The 19,728-nt window shown below is 45.9% G+C and overlaps 1 protein-coding gene across 2 annotated transcripts in view; it reads right to left on the reverse strand.

Moving 5' to 3' along the window:
* Nucleotides 1-81: 81 nt before the first annotated feature.
* Nucleotides 82-19,728, reverse strand: part of LOC115178788 ((E3-independent) E2 ubiquitin-conjugating enzyme UBE2O) — a 45,167-nt gene continuing 25,520 nt past the window's right edge. The window contains exons 9-20 of one of the 2 annotated variants that reach the window (XM_029740103.1): nucleotides 19,167-19,272; nucleotides 18,500-18,854; nucleotides 14,359-14,513; nucleotides 12,635-12,747; nucleotides 12,121-12,252; nucleotides 11,795-11,893; nucleotides 10,564-11,437; nucleotides 10,199-10,335; nucleotides 9,702-9,905; nucleotides 7,348-7,405; nucleotides 6,121-6,275; nucleotides 82-4,530 (exon numbers count right to left, since the gene is read on the reverse strand). In XM_029740103.1, the coding sequence (XP_029595963.1) occupies nucleotides 3,946-4,530; nucleotides 6,121-6,275; nucleotides 7,348-7,405; nucleotides 9,702-9,905; nucleotides 10,199-10,335; nucleotides 10,564-11,437; nucleotides 11,795-11,893; nucleotides 12,121-12,252; nucleotides 12,635-12,747; nucleotides 14,359-14,513; nucleotides 18,500-18,854; nucleotides 19,167-19,272 (2,973 nt within the window). In that variant the 3' untranslated portion in view covers nucleotides 82-3,945. The remainder of the gene's footprint in view (nucleotides 4,531-6,120; nucleotides 6,276-7,347; nucleotides 7,406-9,701; nucleotides 9,906-10,198; nucleotides 10,336-10,563; nucleotides 11,438-11,794; nucleotides 11,894-12,120; nucleotides 12,253-12,634; nucleotides 12,748-14,358; nucleotides 14,514-18,499; nucleotides 18,855-19,166; nucleotides 19,273-19,728) is intronic. The other variant, XM_029740104.1, reaches the window with a different exon arrangement.

Genomic DNA, 19,728 nt, shown 5'->3' on the forward strand with positions numbered 1-19,728 from the left:
AGTTGCTGTTTTGTCCTTTGAATGAGGTCAACTGAAACACTACTCTACAACCATATTCAATCCACCACAAGCGACAACTTGTAACCATGGTACTGCTTGCAAAGTTTAATACATCACTTTAAAAACAGGTCTTGAAACGTAATGAAAGGAACTGTAAAAAAATGACAAATCAAGAAGAAAAAAAAACTGCAAATGTATACTTATGTCCCAAGTGTTCATGACCACTTACAGAGCTCAAGTTAGTTAAATATATGTATTTATAGTATAGTCATGACTTCTGTACAGAGGGATCAGGCTAAAAATCATAAGTTTACCAATACAGGCCACTGTGGAAATGTTCACATGGTATAGTCAAGTCTTGTCTCCGTTCAAGGCTTAAAGCAACATGTTACATGCTTTGGCTGGAAATCTCTCGCAGTAATGAATACGTCTGAATATAAACATACACTGAACATTTTACATAACTTCATGTGCTTGAAATCCTTCATGTTTTTTTCTCAAGACATGGCTTCACATTTTTTTTCTGTTTTTGCAATAGTGGAGAAACAAGTGCATGAGCGAGAGAGAGATCTATGGTTGCAAACACAGGAGAAGGTTGGTGGGAACCAACCAAGGCTGCAACGCTACAAGTACTGCAGCCTAAAATGGGAAAGCACAAGGAACATCCTTCAGGGCTTACTGTACAGGCAGCAAAAGAGAAAAGAGGAAGAAAGTCAAGGAGGAAGAGAAGCAATGGAAGCCTGATTGCCATGCATGGTACAGGAATTTATATATTTTTTTAAGGTGGAAGGAGAAAAATTATAATAAAAAAAATATCCCATTCAGCTGTTCTTTTCTTCTTTACAATAATCAGTTTGTCTCCCGCTTGCACTCACTCATTTACAAATGGCACTTTGTACTGTCTCACACACTCATGAACACTAAGCATTTAGCGTCTTTGTTCAAGCGAAAAGACTAGACAACGCCCTCGTTTTCAGTTCACCGGTAAACACAAGGGGAATGGACCAACAGAATATCTGGCAAAAAGCAAGAGCATAATAATATATTTCAGATGGATGTCAACAGCGACGGTTCAAATAACCAAGGAAGCACTATCAGAACTAGCCCAGTTCCAGATCTGTTTGTGCATTCTTGCCAACTTGGCAAAGACCGCACAAACAGATTTGGGACCAGGCTATATAAAGAACCAGATGGCGTTAAATCGCTGCACTTTCTTTCACAGTAGTCCTTTTAACACTTGATCCTAAATCTGTTTGTGCTTTAAAAATCAACTACTATCCAAAAGGAGTTGATCAAAAGAACATACAGGTCTGGGACCAGGCTTTTCTTTCTTTCTTCGGCGCACACAATGAATGGAACCACTGACCCCTGGTGGTCATACAGAGAAAAGCTCCCTGTGTTAATAAATAGAACACTGACCATTTTTCAAGCAAGTATAAACAAACCAGCAATAATTTAAAGAAACATAAAAGTAACATCACAAAGTACAAGCATGAGTATGCCAGAGGCCATGTTGTCAAAAGTGCATCATTCACCCTTTAAACTGGGAAAATGAAAGAACGGGATACCACTCCAATCTAGGGGTAATCAGTGACACGCCATCATGCTCAAGGCAAAGGGCGAGAACAAAACCAAATCAGATATAAACTCAAAAACTTCTGCATCCACACTCAATCTCTGTCTACAAACTTCAATCAAATATCCATCACCAAACCAACCGCAGTTGAGAGTAACATTGGAATACAGAGGCTGAAGCTTCACCATTCAACTAGTGGGTTGCCATTGTCAAAGCAGATCTGGGATCAGTTATTTTGTTTTATTTATTATTCGTGTTATACATTTTTCCTACCTCCGAATTGTTAAATGAAGCATAAGTCTAGGGAAAACTGACCCCAGATCTGATGTTAGACGGCCAACCTCTGAACACTGGAATGGGGTGAATGTAGTGGGTATCAGGCGGGGGTAACAAGCAGCTCTGTACATAGGGTCTGATAATATATTAACAAGAACAATTCAAGTAAGGCAACATGTTGAGATAGGACTCATTTAGTGATGGAATGGATAGCGTTTTTTACTCGCGTCATGTTCACGGTAGTGGCTCTGCTTCTAGTAGTAGCCCAATGAGTGAGCAGAAGAGAGGATTGTGGGATAGCTCTGGAGGACCATTCTGAACGACCAGCCTTTAAGTGACAAAAGGGTCAATGAAAGCTGCAAGGAAGGAAAAAACATCACTACCTTGAACATGGAGAAGGTTAAGACAAGGTAATAATTCCATGGAGAAGCGTTAGAAAATTTCAAAAACATTCGTCGGACCAGCGCCAGACAGAAAAATGAATGGAAGTGAATGTTAGCAGTACAGAGAGTTAGCCATCAAAGTGGAAAATAAAACACAACCGTAGTGAATTTCAGCTAACTACTCAACAAACACATAGCATAACTGTTTTTAACTGTCATCCTATTCATTTAAACTTTTTTCAAATGATCTACAGTCACTTTACTTGATTTCTTGACCACTGGTCGCGGTTTCAACGCCAATCCTGTCGAATCAGCAACTGTGCTGGTCCAATGAATGTGTTTATTTTCGAACGTGGTCTTAAACTGGGCATTTTCAACCTAGCCTTGATCCCTTGTAGAAGAAAAATATGTCAAGTGGAGTCTAAAGAGCGACATGGGTGATATAACTAAAAAAAAGTCTGTACAGTGTCAAAGTTATCAAGTCTGAGAATGGAAACTTTCTACAGTCAAAGATATTAAAGAGCTCATTTGACTTTACCTAGAGGTAAGGTCATATAGTTCTGTGTAACTGCACTCCTCTATTCTAGAGCCAGGTCTCTCCTCAGGGATATACCGTGGGGCCTAGTAAGTTATATAACATCCAGAAGTAGTGATTAGTATGTAAACTTGTCACTCAAGTGTTTCTGCAACGACATGTTTTGGTGCGAGCGATTGGCGAGGGAACCAACAAGGACATAGCAGAGTGAAGCGGGTGTAGGTGGGCAGTTAATAACATTCCGATTGTGTGTGTGTGTGTGTGTGTCTGAAGCGAGAAAGAACGAGAGGAGCAGGGCAAAAAGCAAACAACCAGTAACATCTACATTAAAAAGAAACTCAATACGTCAGCGTGTCAAAAGGTGCCCAGCCCTGCCGAGATTGTCTGTTGATTGGAGAGTGCAGGGTGGTAACAGGGCACAGGAGCAGTGCTAAGGGTGCCCGCCAGGGTCAAAGGAGCCAGGCATACTGGGAAATGTAGTTCAGAGAAAACCCAGCTTTGAGAATCTGTCCAGGTTGAGCCTGCAGATTCCAGGACCCCATGGCTACTGTAAGAGCCTCCATTCAGTTTAGATCCAATTGACACGGCGGAGTAACATTTTAATTTGTGCTAAGAAAATGAATTTGTGGCGGCAATTCACAAAGAATGTCACTCTTCAGGTAATTCCACTTCCTCTTACAGCAGCTATAGACGATGCAAGTCAATGGCACTTTTTTTTATTTTTTTTATCAAACCAGCTCCGCATCTCTCCTCCTCTCCTTCCTCGTCCGTCAGGGCCTAGGAGGGTCCACGAGGGGCAGACGTGTGGCGCTGCCTTCCAGTCGAGGCTCTCGCTCCTTGTCTGTGTGTCCGTGAGAGCTCAGAGGGTCCAATATGAGGGAGGGCGCTTATGGTTCATGGCTTAGATCCCCATAAGACACTCCTCTCCCTTCACATCCGGCCTCTGTCTGGCCTCTGGACACTGACAGAAAAGCACATACACCTAGTTAACTTCTAGTGGTCTGAGGGAGGGTGCAAGAGTGCACTAGATAGATGACTGAGGGGCAGGGGCACTGGGCAGCAGTTGGGCAAGGGGGATCAGAGCGTACGGGGGGGCTATTTGGGAAATCATTGGGGGCACAGTGCAGCTTTTGGAGTGTGGGCTTTGAGGTGGTAGGCGTTGGGGGAGTCACTAGTCACTTGTCCTCTATGTGGTCGGGGATGGAGGTGGCGGCCAGGGCGGCCCGGTACTGCAGCAGCACGCTGCGCACGCTCTTCACAAAGCCCTTGGAGAGAGGAAAGAGGGGGAAGCCAATGTCCGGGTACCCGCTCCGCTCAGGCAGGAAGCTCCGGTAGCTCTTCCTACGCTTCTTTGGTCGCACCGCCGGTTGGGTGCCGCCCACAGTGTCTGAGGTGGCCCCCTTAACAGACCCGGAGACCACCACACTCGCCCCGGCTACCTCACTGGCCGAGACAGCGCCGTCGCAGTCCAAGTTCTGGCTGAGCTCCTGCTGGGAGGCGGCGGTGGTGGTGGAAAGGCTCAGGCCAGAGTCCTCCAGCTCTTCATCCCTGGTGCCCTGGGGCTTGTTGGGGGTGCTGTGGGCCAGAAGATCCAAGAGGAGCGTCTCGTCTAGAGGCCCCACTGAGGGAGGCCTGTCCCGGGATGGTCTTGGCGGAGGGCCCCTCTCGGCTAACTCGTGGAGCTCCAGCCAGGCCTCCAGGCGGTGCACCAGGCGCCAGCCGCTGGAGGTGAAGTGCTGCCGGATCTCCTGCTGGAACACCTGTTTGGAAACAGACGAAAGATAAATCATTATGGCTCAATCTCACCATGATCTGAATCATAACCTATAAGAATAATTTATAACTTCTATAAGGCTTTTCATAGAATCTCGAAGCTCTTCAAGAGCAAAAACAAACAAGCAATATATCATGACAGGTCAACCAATAGGGGCCAAGTCTTTAGTCCGAAGATGGAGAGGGTCGGTTCACGGCTTTAGAGGAGGGAACTGATCAGAGGATAGTGATGGGGGGTGTTTTAGCCACTGGGCCTCTTCCACTCTGTGTTGCACCCACTAGGTTGATACCTCAGCAGCCCTGGGCGCCAAAAACTCACCACACAGTTCAGAATAGTAGCCATTCGTCCTCACGACCAACCCTCTGCCTCAGCACTGCTGTATGACTCCATCTCCCATTCCTATTGAGTGTCAGGCAACTCCTCAAATTATGTTCAAAAGATCATGAACTGGCAGCCGGGTGAAACAAAAGCTGGTAGCTTACTGAGTCCAGACGCATTTTTCCAAACAAAAACATATGCCAGCTAGCAAGCCAAAAAGAGTTGACCTGCAAATTCGTGGCTCAAAAAGACAAGATATGCAATATAAAAAAAAGAAAACCACTTAAACACAAATATGTACAGACCTCTACCACAGCACCATGGCAACCACCTAACTATAACTATCCATCACCACCTGCCATTTGTCCCCAACTCATCCAGTAATAAGATAAACGTTTTCTTAAATCTTCAGAAAATTGAAATGTGTCTTTGGCACTTTGACTTACAGGTGAAATTTGTACAGCAACTATCAGCATACATTAACCGTCCGTTTATTTGGAGGATTTTTACTGCGTTTTGTATTCAGAGTACGACCCTGCCTCACACAGGAAGCGGCGCAGGTCCTAATCCGGGCACTTGTCATCTCCCGTCTGGATTACTGCAACTCGCTGTTGGCTGGGCTCCCTGCCTGTGCCATTAAACCCCTACAACTCATCCAGAACGCCGCAGCCCATCTGGTGTTCAACCTTCCCAAGTTCTCTCACGTCACCCCGCTCTCTCCACTGGCCTCCAGTTGAAGCTCGCATCCGCTACAAGTCCATGGTGCTTGCCTACGGAGCTGTGAGGGGAACGGCACCTCCGTACCTTCAGGCTCTGATCAGTCCCTACACCCAAACGAGGGCACTGCGCTCATCCACCTCTGGCCTGCTGGCCCCCCTACCTCTGAGGAAGCACAGTTCCCGCTCAGCCCAGTCAAAACTGTTCGCTGCTCTGGCACCCCTATGGTGGAACAAGCTCCCTCACGACGCCAGGAGAGCGGAGTCAATCACCACCTTCCGGAGACACCTGAAACCCCACATCTAAGGAATACCTGGGATAAAGTAATCCTTCTAACCCCCCCCCCCCCTAAAAGATTTAGATGCACTATTGTAAAGTGGTTGTTCCACTGGATATCATAAGGTGAATGCACCAATTTGTAAGTCGCTCTGGATAAGAGTGTCTGCTAAATGACTTAAATGTAAATGTAAAACCAAATCATATACAAAATCTACACAAAACAGATTGATCTGATTTATCTAGTGTCAAACTGTATCCCGACCTCTATGGGAGTCTGCAGCAGCTGGGTCATGGACTGCACCATCTTGATGAGGGCCATCTCGTTGTAGCAGCGACTGTTCTCATAGCCCTCCTGCAGGCCCCGGTCACTGTCGAAACCTGCCTCATTGTAGTAGGGCTCGTTGACCAGGATCAGGCCTGGGTGAGAGAGACACACAGCACACGCTTTAGATTCTTCTAGACACACAATGAAGCATTAAAAAAGGCCCAGCGCAGTCAAAAACGTGATTGTCCTGCATTTTATATACAGCGACTATACAAAATGTCCATAACAGACTGACCAGGTGAAAGCTATGATCGCTTAATGATGTCACTTGTTAAATCCACTTCAAAACAGTGTAGACGAAGGGGAGGAGACGGGTTAAAGAAGGTATTTGAAGCCTTGAGACATGGATTGTATATGTGTGCCATGTAGAGTGTGACTGGGCAAGACAAACGATTGAAGTGCCTTTGAACAGGGTACGGTAGTAGGTGCCAGGCGCACCGGTAAATTAGGTAATAGACCAATAAGACAATTCCAAACCTCTGCCAATAACAGCTAGTTTTCAGTTTTCCCCTCCCCACAGACCAATTCCAGACAGTCCTAGCCAAAATCTTGCTCAAGAAATTGCTCTTCGATAAGAAGCTATTTGTTTCCTTTTTGACCATTTGAATTTAAAACAAACACAGTAAGGTACTTAATTGTTAACCAGAAATGATTTGATATTGAGATAAAAACAGCTACATTGGATCAGTAACGTTACAAAGGACCCAAATACCTTAGAAATCAAAGACATTCACACATTAACCCTTCATTCTAGTGTACGTAAAGACTCAAACTTTGGTTAACCTCAAACACCTTTGACAACTCAAATGTATTTTGCCTTTTGTGGATTAACCTGAATAAACCTATTAGCATAGTTTGAGATGGCAACAAATCCTATAATTGTCTCCAAAATCCTGAGGTGAATATTGCTGATAGGAAGGTGAGGCAGTTTAACCACAACGGTCTTGTCAGAGGGTGATGGTGTGTGACACTCACTGTAGCCGAAGCAGACATGAGCAAATGAACGGCATGAATAAAACATACACTTCTGCTGAAAGGTAGACAACGGGGGGGGCTAAAGGACCCAAACCTGACTGGTAATGAGAGATTCTGGATGAGGTGGGGGGGTGAATCAAGACTGTGCGCGTGACTGTAAGAGTAGGTCTAGTGAGGTCAGAGACTCACCTTGGATGGAGATAAGCACTTGCAGCAGGCTAGACTTGCTGGTCCACCTCTCTGTACCCTGAGGATGGATAAACAGGGAAGACAGTGTGAGGCACATTTTATACAAACACAATGTTCAAAATAATATTAAAAAAGTCAAAGGGAAGGTAATGGGTGGTCCTAATAACAGTCAAAGGGAAGGTAATGGGTGGTCCTAATAACAGTCAAAGGGAAGGTAATGGGTGGTCCTAATAACAGTCAAAGGGAAGGTAATGGGTGGTCCTAATAACAGTCAAAGGGAAGGTAATGGGTGGTCCTAATAACAGTCAAAGGGAAGGTAATGGGTGGTCCTAATAACAGTCAAAGGGAAGGTAATGGGTGGTCCTAATAACAGTCAAAGGGAAGGTAATGGGTGGTCCTAATAACAGTCAAAGGGAAGGTAATGGGTGGTCCTAATAACAGTCAAAGGGAAGGTAATGGGTGGTCCTAATAACAGTCAAAGGGAAGGTAATGGGTGGACTAATAACAGTCAAAGGGAAGGTAATGGGTGGTCCTAATAACAGTCAAAGGGAAGGTAATGGGTGGTCTAATAACAGTCAAGGAGAAGGTAATGGGTGGTCCTAATAACAGTCAAAGGGAAGGTAATGGGTGGTCCTAATAACAGTCAAAGGGAAGGTAATGGGTGGTCCAATAACAGTCAAAGGGAAGGTAATGGGTAGTCCTAATAACAGTCAAAGGGAAGGTAATGGGTGGTCTAATAACAGTCAAAGGGAAGGTAATGGGTGGTCCTAATAACAGTCAAAGGGAAGGTAATGGGTGGTCCTAATAACAGTCAAAGGGAAGGTAATGGGTGGTCCTAATAACAGTCAAAGGGAAGGTAATGGGTGGTCCTAATAACAGTCAAAGGGAAGGTAATGGGTGGTCCTAATAACAGTCAAAGGGAAGGTAATGGGTGGTCCTAATAACAGTCAAAGGGAAGGTAATGGGTGGTCCTAATAACAGTCAAAGGGAAGGTAATGGGTGGTCCTAATAACAGTCAAAGGGAAGGTAATGGGTGGTCCTAATAACAGTCAAAGGGAAGGTAATGGGTGGTCCTAATAACAGTCAAAGGGAAGGTAATGGGTGGTCCAATAACAGTCAAAGGGAAGGTAATGGGTGGTCCTAATAACAGTCAAAGGGAAGGTAATGGGTGGTCCTAATAACAGTCAAAGGGAAGGTAATGGGTGGTCCTAATAACAGTCAAAGGGAAGGTAATGGGTGGTCCTAATAACAGTCAAAGGGAAGGTAATGGGTGGTCCTAATAACAGTCAAAGGGAAGGTAATGGGTGGTCTAATAACAGTCAAAGGGAAGGTAATGGGTGGTCCTAATAACAGTCAAAGGGAAGGTAATGGGTGGACTAATAACAGTCAAAGGGAAGGTAATGGGTGGTCCTAATAACAGTCAAAGGGAAGGTAATGGGTGGTCCTAATAACAGTCAAAGGGAAGGTAATGGGTAGTCCTAATAACAGTCAAAGGGAAGGTAATGGGTGGTCTAATAACAGTCAAAGGGAAGGTAATGGGTGGTCTAATAACAGTCAAAGGGAAGGTAATGGGTGGTCCTAATAACAGTCAAAGGGAAGGTAATGGGTGGTCCTAATAACAGTCAAAGGGAAGGTAATGGGTGGTCTAATAACAGTCAAAGGGAAGGTAATGGGTGGTCCTAATAACAGTCAAAGGGAAGGTAATGGGTGGTCTAATAACAGTCAAAGGGAAGGTAATGGGTAGTCCTAATAACAGTCAAAGGGAAGGTTATGGGTGGTCCTAATAACAGTCAAAGGGAAGGTAATGGGTGGTCCTAATAACAGTCAAAGGGAAGGTAATGGGTGGTCTAATAACAGTCAAAGGGAAGGTAATGGGTGGACTAATAACAGTCAAAGGGAAGGTAATGGGTGGTCCTAATAACAGTCAAAGGGAAGGTAATGGGTGGTCCTAATAACAGTCAAAGGGAAGGTAATGGGTGGTCCTAATAACAGTCAAAGGGAAGGTAATGGGTGGTCCTAATAACAGTCAAAGGGAAGGTAATGGGTGGTCCTAATAACAGTCAAAGAGAAGGTAATGGGTGGTCCTAATAACAGTCAAAGGGAAGGTAATGGGTGGTCTAAGTATTTGACCTAGATAGTTTGTGTATGTATTGGTATTGATATGTAGGCTGTGTGCCTTTTTTATTTTTTATTGTTGTAGTTCTATCCTTGATGTTCTGTATTATATGTAATGTTTTGTGTGGGACCCAGGAAGAGGAGCTGCTGCTTTTGCAATCGCTAATGGGGATCCTAATAAAATAGCAAAAATACCAAGTATCACACTTTTTTCGGGAGGGATAAAGGTCTACTTTTACCTTGCCAATCCAGGTGCCCAGCAGGCTGACACAGACCTTGCCGTTGTCGTAGAGGTTGGGGTTGAGGCGCCCGCTGCACTGTGACAGGTAGCGGAAGAGGGGCGGCACCGACGGGTAAATATTTGGTAGCTGGATGTCGAAGACGAACAGGCCGTCCTCGTAAGGGGTGCGCGTGGGCCCCTTGATCAGGGCCGAGAACAGGTCCTATGAAGAGAGGGACAGGGTGAAGAAAGAGGAGAGGAATTGGGAATCACAAATGTCAACGAGAGTAGCACATGTTCACTATCATCATCAGAATTATCATCACTTATCTTCAAAAATAACAGCATGAAGAGTTTTTAAATCAAGGGTTTAATGAGTGCAGAGAAACTGGCAGCTCAAAACCGGAGTCACTTAAGCCACTAAAGAGTGGTCTGATGCAATTTAACACTTGACTGTAATCGACTACATTCGGATCACTTCCAAACGGCTCTCTTCTCAGGTGTCGGTGAGCGTACCATGCGGTCCTCGAAGGTTTTGACCATGATGCCGTCGGGCAGCGAGGTGGCCAGCAGAGCCATCTCCTTCCTCACGGTGCTGAAAAACTTCTTGGCCTCGGCCGGCTGGAACTCCATCTTCTTAAAGGTGTGGGTGTCTGACAGAAGTCAGATAAATGTTTTGGTATTCTAACAAGGCATTTAGTGAATATTTGAAAAGGCCATTTTAAGTAACGGAGCAGTGCATTTAAAAATGTTCAAAGAGGGTATTTCTGGGGGTATTTAAGTCATGAAGTGTACTCTTCTCCCTGTACTACTAGTTTAGTGGATGTCTCAGTAACAAAGACAAACAATGACAAGCTAAAAGCGCAGTATTGCGTCCTCACCTGGTGACCACTCCAGCACAGAGAACACCTCTCCCTTGGCACTGGTGAAGGTGACTCCGGGCTTGCCACCACTCTGTTGGCACAGAACAGGCGTATCGCTTGGCCACTCTGGCGCCGTGCCTGGCGTCTTCGCCGCCGCCGCCGCCTCCTCCTGGGGCCTTTCTTCGCCCCCTCTTTCCCCTCCCTCCGTACTCCCACCTCCTCCTGCCCCGCCCTCCACCACCATCCGCTCCTCCTCCACGATGGCCACATTGTCTAGGGTCTTCCTCAGGTTCTCCTGGAGCTTCTTGATGTCATCCAGGAAGCGCTTCTCCTTGGTGGGCTTCTCTGGCGTGATGGCAGTGGCGGCGTTAGTCCCGTTGGCGGCGGGCGCGGCACCGGACGTGGGCGAGGTAGGCGAGCCGCCGGTCCACAGCTGCTCTACCGTCATGTTCTTCAGGCTCTCCAGAATCTTCAGGGCCTCCTTGAGTTCACGGAAGCCCCGCGGCGTGCCCTCTTTCCCGGGGAGCTTCTCTGCGGCATCACCCCCTCCTGCTCCAGGAGTGGCTCCCCCAGCACCAGTGCCTGGGCTGACTATAGCCCCAGCTCCCTCCAGGTCCTCTGAGGAGTTAGGTGGCTTGGTGGGGGTGGGGGCCCCTGCTTTGCCACCCTCCTCTGGGGGGATGATGAAGGGGCTGGAGCCGGTGGGGGTGGGGGCCGGGGTGGCGGTGTCGTCGTTGGCGGGGTGCTGGTCGTCCTCGTTGGCGGTCAGGCCGTTGTCAGTCTCCCAGCTGTCGCTCTCGTCCTCCCACTCCTCCGTGGACAGGCCACTGCTGCTCTCCTCCACAGAGTCATAGTCAGTCTCCTCGATCTCAGACTCCACGTTGTACAGGTGCTAGATTGAGGGGGGGGTAGAGAGAAAAACAAAATCACTGCGTTTATACGCACTCATTAATCATTGCTAACACTCATTGAGTGCTTTTTGTGTCAATATCAAAATGTCATTATAGAATAATACATTTTTAAAAGGGCAGCATGCAAGTTACACAGCAGCATGCTATCTGCAACAACTTCAGATTGAAAAGAATTAGCATCAACACATAATTAGCATGAACAGAAACAAGGTAAAACAGTAGCACACTTCATTGACATAGTGAACACAAGCCAACAGAACCTTAACAGAAACCAACAGAGCCACCGATTAGTGACCACTACAACTACCGCATTTGAGGGACAGAAAGACTACAATTACCATGAGTACCTGTGGTAGGACGATGGTCATGGAGTTGTCGGCCCACACCACCTCCACCTTGCTGCTCACGTCCACTCTGAAGACCTGACCTACTGACGTCTGGGCAGGTAAAAAAATATTAAAAAACGGTATGTGAAAACACTTTCTACACGATAGTACCATACTGGATGATATTTCCAGTCAGAGCACGCTTTTAGCAACTATGGTGGATCTGTAACCAGGCCAAAGCATCTGTACAACGTGGACGGGCAAAGAACACTCCAAGCACCACAGGGAAAAGCACTAACATGTCAACAACCAAAATTAAAGAAATTTTTTGAACTTACATCGTTCTCGCACTCCGTATTCCGCCCGTTCTCAGAGTTCCCTATCCTGATGACGATATCAGTGGTACGGAAGTGGAAGTCTGGGTGGTCGGCGATGTCGTACACACTAACATCCTCCTCTTCTCCTGTGACCTAAACAAACAAAACCACCATCCATTACTGACATCACACAGCTCAAATGACACTAGAAGCCACCCTGTATAGTGCACTGTTTCTGAGCAGAGCAATAGGAACATGGGGCTATTGCTTTGGCCCAAAGTAGCGCACTATACGTGGAATAGGGTAATGTGGAATAGAGTCAGATTTGCCCAAATTCAACTTCTATAGAGCTATTAATGGAATAAAAAAAAAATAAAAAAAAAAAATAATAATAATAATAATAATAATAATAATAATAATAATAATAATAAAAATAAATAAATAAATAAATAAATAAATATATATAAATATATAAATAAATAGGTTGTTGTTCCCCCGGCGACACGAGCCGACCCACAATGCCCAGCAAACTGACCTCCACGTCGTCGCTGGAGGCGTTGAGTTTGATCCACTTCACAGCGCACGTCCTGCCTTTGTGGTCGCCCGACTGGATGATCCCGTACACGCCCGGGTCCGTAGGGGCTTGGGCTGTGTGACCACACACACACACAAAGACAGAGCTGAAGTTACTCTCTGACCTGAGGCACAAAATGTATCACCAAGGACACCAAGTATGAAAGCAAACCTGATGAATAGCTCCCTCATTGCATAGCTACAATAGTCATTTCCAACATTAGCAATGTCTACAGTGTATTTCTGATCAATTTGATGTTATTTTAAATGGACAAAAAAAATGCTTTTTTCAAAAACAAGGACATTTAAGTGACAAACTTTTGAACAGTAGTGTAAATCTTTTGCTAAACCGCTTATAAAAGCTGATAGTAGTAGTATTTCGACTGAAATGTTTAACATGCTAATTGCTTACCCGTTAGCTATCATTTTTACAACACCAATAATCACAAAACATTGGAGATAGCGCTGTTGAATATGCCGATAATACAGGGTTTTATGACACGCACACAGGACAATACATTCGGGAAAGTATTCAGACCCCTTGACTTATTCAACATTTTGTTAGGTTACAGCCTTATTCTAAAATGGATTAAATTGTCCCCCCCTTCTTGAATTCTCACACAATACCCCATAATGACAAAGGAAAACCAGGTTGAGAAATGTTAGCAAAAAATAAACTGAAATATCACATTTGCATTCAGACCCTTTAAAACAGTACTTTGTTGAAGCATCTTCGGCAGAGAATAAAGCATTGAGTCTTTTTGGGTATGACGCAACAAGGACATTGAGACTTGTCCCGAAGCCACTCCTGCGTTGTCTTGGCTGTGTGCTTAGGGTCATTATCCTGTTGGAAGGTGAACCTTCACCCCAGTGTGAGGAACTGAGTGCTCTGGAGCAGGTTCACGCTCCTTTCATCTTTGCCTCGATCCTGACCAGTCTCTAAGTGACTGCCGCTGAAAAACATCCTCACTGCATGATGCTGCCACCACACTTCACTGTAGGGATGGTGCCAGGTTCCCTCCAGATGTGACGCTTGGCATTCAGGCCAACAAGTTCAATCTTTGTTTCATCAGACCAGAGAATCTTGTTTTAGGTGTCTTTAGGTGCCTTTTGGCAAACTCCAACAGAACGGAGCAAAGTACAAAGAGATCCTTGATGAAAACCTGCACCAGAGCGCTCAAGACCTCCGACTGGGGTGAAAGTTCACCTTCCAACAGGACAACACAGGAGTGGCTTCAGGACAAGCCTCAATGTCCTTGAGTGGCCCAGTCAGAGCCTGAAAATAGCTGTGCAGCAACGCTCCCCATCCAACCTGACAGAGCTTGTGAGGGTCTGCAGAGAAGAATGGGAGAAACTCCCCAAATACAGGTGTGCCAAGCTTGTAGCATCATACCCAAGAAGACTCGAGGCTGTAATCGCTGCCAAAGGTGCTTCAACAAAACTGAGTAAAGGGTCTGAATAACGTGATATTTCAGCTTTAAATGTTTTATACATTTGCAAAAATGTATAAAAACCTGTTTTTGCTTTGTCATTATGGGATATTGTGTGTGGATTGATAAGGGGGAAAACAATTTAATCAAGTTTAGAATAAGGCTGTAACGTAACAAAATGTGGAAAAAGTCTGATTCATTTCCGAATGCACTGTACAAGGCCTGAAGACGAGTGTGAAGTCCGCTAGCTACTTACGTCGTTTATCGACAACAAAGTCTCCGGGGCAGAACTCATGGTTGTCTAGGTGCTGGATGGGGATGAGGTCATTGGAGCGGATGAGGGTCTCCATACGGCCGTCCTTCCAGAGGACGTCGGCCGAGGTCTTGGTGGACACCACCTCAACAGCCACCCTGAGGGTAAAAAAAAAAAACAGGGAGATGGCAGATATTAGAACCCGCGACTTAGTAAGGAATACTGGAAGTTGTGTCTTCACTGACAAGGCCTAACTATTTCAGCAATAAGTTCTGGTTAAGAGTGGAAAATGCCTACAGGTTATAGAATGGAATGTTAAACTGACTCAGCCATATGCGCAGCAGCAGAGCGAATCAAAGATATCGCAGGGTGAGTGGAGCCTGATCTCCTCTGCCACGGTCTCCCTCCATCCATAATATAAACTCAGCAAAAAAAAGAAACGTCCTCTCACTGTCAACTGCGTTTATTTTCAGCAAACTTAACGTGTATGTAAACTTCCGACTTAAACTGTATTTACACCTTCGCCAAATACTGACAATTCCTGACATTTAATCCTAGTAAAAATTCCCTGTCTTAGGTCAGTTAGGATCATCACTTTATTTTAAGAATGTGAAATGTCAGAATAATAGTAGAGAGAATGATTTATTTCAGCAATTATTTATTTCATCACATTCCCAGTAGGTTAGAAGTTTACATGCACTCAATTAGTATTTGGTAGCATTGCCTTTAAATTGTTTAACTTGGGTCAAACGTTTCCGGTAGCCTTCCACAAGCTTCCCACAATAAGTTGGGTGAATTTTGGCCCATTCCTCCTGACAGAGCTGGTGTAACTGAGTCAGGTTTGTAGGCCTCCTTGCTCGCACACGCTTTTTCAGTTCTACCCACAAATTTTCTATGGGATTGAGGTCAGGGCTTTGTGATGGCCACTCCAATACCTTGACTTTGTTGTCCTTAAGCCATTTTGCCACAACTTTGCTTACAAGTATGCTTGGGGTCATTGTCCATTTGGAATACCCATTTGAGTTCAAGCTTTAACTTCCTGACTGATGTCTTGAGATGTTGCTTTAATATATCCACATTCTAGTATCTGGTGTGGCCACCAGCTGCATTAAGTACTGCACTGCATCTCCTCCTCATGGACTGCACCAGATTTGCCAGTTCTTGCTGTGAGATGTTGCTCCACTCTTCCACCAAGGCATCTGCAAGTTCCCAGACATTTCTGGGGGGGAATGGTCCTAGCCCTTACCCTCCAATCCAACAGGTCCCAGACGTGCTCAATGGGATTGAGATCCGGGCTCTTCGCTGGCCATGGCAGAACAGGACAGTCTTGCAGGAAATCACGCACAGAACGAGCAGTATGGCTGGTGGCATTGTCATGCTGGAGGGTCATGTCAGGATGAGCCTGCAGGAAGGGTACCACATGAGGGAGGAGGATGTCTTCCCTGTAACGCACAGCGTTGAGATTGCCTGCAATAACAACAAGCTCAGTCCGATGATGCTGTGACACACAAACCCAGACCATGACGGACCCTCCACCTCCAAATCGATCCCGCTCCAGAGTACAGGCCTCGGTGTGACGCGCATTCCTTCGACAATAAACACGAATCCGACCATCAACCCTGGTGAAACAAAACCGCGGCTCGTCAGTGAAGAGCACTTTTTGCTAGACCTGTCTGGTCCAGCGACGGTGGGTTTGTGCCCACCTGCCTTACAACAGGCCTACAAGCCCTCAATCCAGCCTCTCTCAGCCTATTGTGGACAGTCTGAGCACTGATGGAGGGATTGTGCATTCCTGGTGTAACTCAGGTAGTTGTTGCCATCCTGTACCTGTCCCACAGACGTGATGTTTGGATGTACCAATACTGTGCAGGTGTGGTTACATGTGGTCTGCCACTGCGAGGACGATCAGCTGGCCTTCCCGTCTTAGGCGTCTCAAAGTACGGACATTGCAATTTACTGCCCTGGCCACATCTGCAGTCCTTATGCATCCTTGCAGCATGCCTAAGGCACATTCACGCAGATGAGCAGGGACCCTGGGCATCTTTCTTTTGGTGTTTTTCCAGAGTCAGTAGAAAGGTCTCTTTAGTGTCCTAAGTTTCCATAACTGTGACATTAATTGCCTACCCTCTGTAAGCTGTTAGTGACTGTTCATTAATTGTGTATGGTTCATTGAACAAGCATGGGAAACAGTGTTTAAACCCTTTACAATGAAGATTTGTGAAGTTATTTGGATTTGTATGAATTATCTTTGAAAGACAGAGTCCTGAAAAAGGGACGTTTATTTTTTTTGCTGTGTTTACGTCTCATGTCGTCTTTTCTTTAAATCAATCTCTCCTCTACCTCAATTCAATCCCCCACTAGAATTCAGCCACTTTCCCCTTGCTCTGCCTCTTAACTTCAGTCACTACCTCGCCCTTGCCGTTTTATTCCCCCATCAATCTTCCTCTCGCTCGCTCTCCCGCAACTCAATCTCAGCTTTTTTCTCCCCCTTGATCTCCCTTGCTCTTTTACCCTCTGTCTCCCTCTCCATCACCCTTTTCCCCTCTCTCTCGCTCCGTCTGTCTCTTTCAATCAGAGGACCTGGATGTTATCTGGGCACACCTAAGCACATGCTACATGATTTATCAGCTGCCAGATATATTTAACCACCAGATCTGATCTACAAGGCAGTTTAAAAGGAGGGAAATCACAGCCTTGGGCAGCATCTGAAATGGCATCATATTGCCTATATAATGCACTACTTTTAACAAAGGCTCTGGTCAAAATTAGTACACTATATAGGGAAGGGGGTGCCATTTCAGATGTGCAGCCTTGGAAAACCTGAAGCTTTCGAATGGCGCCTGGTAGAAATTAAAGTACTTGAATTCTGAAAAGGTTACATTGACCCAAACTTCAACCTATTTGGAAACGTCAAACTAATGGTGCAGAGCTAGGCCTAATTGTGGGTACCGGTGTGAATTTTATAACAGAGGAACTTAACTATTGGGTTTTTAGTCAAAGGACCACAAGGAGAGCAAGTGCGGCAGCGAGCATATTCATTTTCACATCGCAACAATAATACTAGGTTTATGCTAGTATAACCTTTGGATTGTTATTTGTACTAGATTCAAATTGGTACTAGGAAAAATACTGGATTGGCACTAGATTGATACTACTAGGCCTAGTACTGTATTGGCCATAGAGTGGTACTAGTACTGGCTTGGTGCTAGACTGGTTCAAGATTTGAAGACAAGCGCAGGTCACAACGTCACTGGCAGCAGCCACACAGCCAAACAACAACCCGGGTCATTAGCAGACATCTGCTCCGGGAAATCAGCCTGAAATTGATCCCCGTAGTTAGTAACAAGCCATCAGAAAGTTCCTAAGGAGGAGAGGACATTTTCTGGGAGACAAGATGTTGGATCGATGAACACTGGTCCGTTCGGCTGGGGAGTGAGTGTAAGTTGATCAGCTCTGTGTGTAAGCGTCCGAAATGGAAGTGGCACCCTATTCCCTATACAGTGCTCTATTTTTGACAAAAGTAGTGTACTACATAGGGAGTAGGGTGCCATTTCATGTGCAGCCTCCGTCTCTGGCCTAAGACAGAGGATAATGATGTGATTGTGTATCTGTACAAGGCTGGGAGGCATGAGGAGCTGGGAGAGGCACGATGTGCCCTTGAGCAAGGCACTTCACCCTCATTTTCTCCAGGGGCGCCGTACTACTATGGCTGACCCTGTAAACAACACTTTTCACTGCACCTATCCGGTGAATGTGACCATAAAATAAGTGACACTGGGTTCAAGGATGCAGCATTTTTGCCAGCGGGAAGCTGAATTCTTGCCAGCAAGCTATTGATCCTCCTTTACACGTGCCAAGGAGAGAAGGAGATGGCCAGGGAGGGGCCATCTCCTGAATGGAGAGAGAGAAAAAGGGAGGGAGGGTGCAAGAGAGGGAGGAATAGCAGAAGTTCAGAAAGAAAGGGAGGGCGTGAGGGAGGGAGAGGAAGCAGAAAGTAGTAGAGGGGAGAGGACTAAAGTGTGGCCTATGCTCTGACCTAGCATGCTACGTTTGTAGCCATTTATATACACAATTGTAGTCTGCGACATTTATAATCACATAGCATACTATGAATACAAACATATTTGACTGATAACTGGCTCACCTGTCGCCGGGCTTGAACTCGCGAGAGAACTTGGTCCTCTTCTTCTTGTGCTTCCTCTTCAGGTTGCGGATGGACAGAGGGATGCTCTTCTTCCTGTTCAGGCCCCCCAGACCACCACTCTGCGACGATGCCGTGCTGCTCGCCGACGACGTCAGCGACAAGGTGTCGTCCGTGTCCTCCGCCCCTGCCTCATCATCTGCGTCCTGCTCCGCGGGCTCGGGCCATGGGTCAGAGGGAGGAGCGCACAGGGTCAAGGGCTGGAGGGCGTGGTTGGGGCCGTTGTTGGGGTGGTGAGGGCGGGGGAGGGCGGTGTGGTCAGTGGAGTCTGGGTGGGTGTTGTCAGGCTTGAGGTCACCTGGGTGTGAGGAGGGGGGCGAGGACACGGGTGATGGTCGTTGAGTTTGTTTTACATGTATAATTGACTAGTATAAGCAGTGACTTGGGACTGAGCAAAGCACGAAGAATAGATTTTAACTGTGGGGCGAACTACCCTGCACAAGGTGTGCAGTTATCAGATAGCCAGTTATCAGGTATAGACTGTATGGATCTAAAATGATTCTACAATTGGAGTTTGAGCTCGTCATCTGTTTAAGTGAGGATATCTGCCAAAAAATGGCAAGGCAACATTTCTGATGAGCAACAGACATAAATCAAAATCAGCATGTACCGCAAAGGCTGTCCGTCTTGTCGGTGGAGTGCTGGTTTGCACCTTGTGTCTCTGCATTCTCACTGGTCTTCTTCACTAACGACTCCTTCTTGAACATTCTTTTCAACTGCAGGAAGGACATTGTCATAGGACACTGATGTAATACGAACCATGGCAAAAACACAGTTGTTAGTGCATGCAACGAGGGAAGAAAGTTGGATACATGGAGTATCGCTGCAAAGACAGGCAACATTGTTACCAATTGTTTCACACATACAAAATGGGGACAGGCACACACACAACCAGTCAAAAGTTTGGACACCTACTCATTCAAGGGTGTTCATTTTAACTATTTCCTACATTGTAGAATAATAGTGAAGACATCAAAACTATGAGATACTACATGATTCCATGTGTTAACACACAAAAAAAAAAAGTGTTCAACAAATCTAAATATATTTTACATTTGAGATTCTTCAAAGTAGCCACAGACCGTGTCAACAGCAAAGCACCCCCACACCACCACGCTTCACGGTGGGAACCACACGCACAGAGATCATTCGTTCACCTACTCTGCGTCTCA

Source organism: Salmo trutta, chromosome 38, assembly GCF_901001165.1.
Source record: "Salmo trutta chromosome 38, fSalTru1.1, whole genome shotgun sequence".
NCBI lineage: Eukaryota > Metazoa > Chordata > Actinopteri > Salmoniformes > Salmonidae > Salmo > Salmo trutta.